Source organism: Ascaphus truei, chromosome 1 (genome assembly GCF_040206685.1).
Source record: "Ascaphus truei isolate aAscTru1 chromosome 1, aAscTru1.hap1, whole genome shotgun sequence".
NCBI classification, from domain to species: domain Eukaryota; kingdom Metazoa; phylum Chordata; class Amphibia; order Anura; family Ascaphidae; genus Ascaphus; species Ascaphus truei.
Genome location: NC_134483.1, coordinates 465620239 through 465623489, shown reverse-complemented (window position 1 = coordinate 465623489; position 3251 = coordinate 465620239). Strand labels below are relative to the sequence as shown.

The 3251-nt window shown below is 38.7% G+C and overlaps 1 protein-coding gene across 1 annotated transcript in view; it reads left to right on the top strand.

Annotated features, from left to right (window-relative positions):
* The first annotated feature begins 1288 nt into the window (after positions 1–1288).
* The window catches only part of KIT (KIT proto-oncogene, receptor tyrosine kinase), a 55388-nt gene continuing 53425 nt past the window's right edge, over positions 1289–3251 (top strand). Inside the window, exon 1 of the mRNA XM_075566475.1 lies at positions 1289–1426. Coding sequence (XP_075422590.1) covers positions 1348–1426 — 79 coding nt within the window. The 5' untranslated portion in view covers positions 1289–1347. The remainder of the gene's footprint in view (positions 1427–3251) is intronic.

Sequence of the window (3251 nt, the reverse complement as noted above, 5' to 3'; positions counted from 1 at the left end):
TATAGATGTATGTATGTATATATGCAATATGCAACATATATATATGTGTGTGTGTGTGTGTACTGTATCACACAGGGTTTAGAGGGCACTCATGGTTAGCTTTGTCATCCGCCTTGGTGCTCCAATGGCAAAAGATTTGAAATACAATTGTAGAACAAAACTTGCACTGCACAGGACTTCTTGCAGGTGAAAAAATGATTCGCTTTTAGCCAATATCAATTTTTGGGTCAAAAACACAGACCTTTTATTTTGGTAAAGGTATGTGTTTTTGACTGAAACTTTGATATTTTTTTTTAAATAATAAGAATAAATGTTTATTCTGCAAGAAGTCATGTGCAGTGCAGTTTATTATACGTGTGTTTGTGTGTTTTTATATATATATATATATATATATATATACATATATATATATACACACGTGCAGAGCCGTGTATTTTACAATTATATACAAAACGTATTAAAAAAAGCATCATGCACAATTTCTAGGTTGACTTTTATAATGATCCAATAAAAGTATACAACAATGTAACATAATTCATAAAGTATATGGGAATAACCTCGTCAGTGCTACGCGGCTGTAAAAAGATGACATTAATTTAACTAGGGCAGAGAGCAATATAGCTAGCTGTCAGTGTTCCCAGGTGACTGCGAATTTAGGAATCTTGTCTGAAAAACATCTTATCATTGGGATAGCTCAGACTTCCCCAGGTGGTGAGACACCCACATTAGTAACTGTGTTTATGTCTAGAGTAATATAAGACACATGCAGAGTGGAGGAGGGGTAGTGTCAGTTTTAAAAAGCATGAGACGGATTAGGTAGGGGACATTTATGGAGTGAGCAGTGAGGGATGGGGCGGGGGAAATATGGGAGGGAGGGGAGGAGAAATGGGTTAAAAGATACAGGGGCGTCTGCAACAGGGAATATTGAAACAGTGAGGGAGAAACGTATATATGTCTATCATACTTTAACTCTATGCCCAGGACATACTTGAAAACGAGAGGTAAATCTCAATGTATTACTTCCTGGTAAAACATTTGATAAATAAATACACAGATAATGTAAAGAAGAAATAAAGAAGGTAGTAACCCTAGAAGCAGAATGCTGAGGGAAGACAGTTTGCTAGATAGAGGGATATGATAGAATAAGACTGAGTGTATGATGATGAGGGGAGTGTGCAGACAAGTATATATATGTAAGGGGGAGGAGGTTTGGAGAAGGGGGTGGGATTTCCGTGTGTATACAGCGGGAGGGGAGGAGTTGTAGTAATGTCACTGATGTGTATTCCCCTCGTAGCCTATGAAGCAGTTGAACTTCAGCGTGGAGACAGAAGAGGAGTTTAGGGTGATATGCAGCAGCTACCCTTCTCTGCAGCCAGAATGGGCTGGGATTTATTCTGCTTCCTGCTCCTTTTCACCTCTCATACTGGTAGGGCTGCTCTTTTATATGCTGCTAGTATTTTTTAGAGGGAGTTGTAAAAAGTTTGCAATGCTGGAAGCAGGGTGTGTAACCTGCCTCATATACTGTATGCATACGTGCCTGGGGGAGCATTGCACTGTTTACCATTGCACGTTTATTCTGCTTTCTGTTATTGCTGATGATGTCTGTGTTGAGATGCATGTGTTGTTAAAGTAAGGTTGCTACCTTTATCGTGGGCACGCAGGAATGGAAGGTGCAATACAGCGACGTAACCCACTCTCTGGTTAACACATTGCGATGCTCTGCTGTCCTCTTCAGCACCGAGGGGACTTTAAATGCGGATCGCTGTTCTGTGTATATTAAAATAAAAATCACATGCCATAAACCTATTCCGTTATACTGCATATCAGAGGTGCGGTAAAACAAGTGCATTTAGCAGAAATCAAGTAACGTTTATAAAAGCAAATGCCCACCGACCAAAATTATAACATCTATTGGATACACAGTTTATTTTATTGGGCTATTCATCTGTAATTCTGGGCGGTCGAAAAAAAACATGCGTGGTGAATTGGGAAGGAGGCAAGCGGTGTTTTTTTGTTGTTGCTGGCAGCGAATGGGTTAAAGTCACTTTTTCTATGCAGCTTATAGATACTTTAATTGTTTGTGCCTCTCTAATAATGAATGTGATCCAGATCCCGGGGGGTGAAAGCGATTGAAACAATACCATCGGGGGTGGCTATTCAGCCCCTGCAGTGCTTTCTTTGTGTTGTTAAATCCTGGGATCGCATATGAAGTACATAGAAAAGTTGTACATTAATGTAGATAGATCCCCAGTACACTATGCGTGTGGCTGGCTGTGTGTTCCACAATGACTGCAGAATTGGTGATGGGTACTATATAGTGCTGTGTATTGTGATAATAGGTGCACTTACTATAGTGTTATAATAATCAAGTGGTGCCTCGTGTCTGAAGTAGGTTGACCAATCAAAACGAACACAGCACTGGAGTACATAACAATATATGTAGTTGTATTTATGCAGGTGGCAGTGTTTCCCTCCCGTGGAATGATCACAACACATTAAAAAAAAGCACATCTCAAACATCCTGGTGAAGCTTCTCATACCGGTTCTTGTTTCATTTGCATTTTATAACGACCTTCCATTGTGTTCCAGTGAAAGGATTAATTTTAATATCTCAGGATGCTGCTGCGTAAACTAGAACCAAGACTTTGTTGGCGAGACCTTAATACAAATATTAAAAGGATATGATAGGGATATTCTCTTTTAAATTACATCGTAATTAGTGGGTAATGCAGAGAAACACATGTTGAGTGTCTTCTGTATCCATCCTTCATTTATCAGGTGAAGATTGTTGCATTTCTTATAAGTTGATACTATTGAACCAATGGACAGCAGTGTTTATAAGTTTCTGCAGTTAAAATGCTGAGTAGAGCTGTGCAAACCTTTTGCATAAGTTCGCACACCAGGCAAAATGTGCCTGTTTTGTTCATATAAAAAAAATTACAAACAAATCTGGAGTTTCAGCAAATATTTTTCAATCATTTAAAATCCAGAAAATGAAACATGGCTTTTGGAGCCCTTTCTATCTTTCTTTCCTCCAGAATCCAGATATCAGATTCTGGATGTTGTCTGAGTTTTCGAATGTAGGTTCTCTGGCGAAATTCAACAGTTTCACCAGAACTTTTTGCAAATATTCAAACTTTTTTGAAAGTTAAAAACGAAAAAAAAAAACATTGCTGGCCACATTTTTTGCTAAGTTTGCACATCTGTTTTTCTCAGGTAGATGGGGTATGCTTCTTCTAATACAGAGGTAG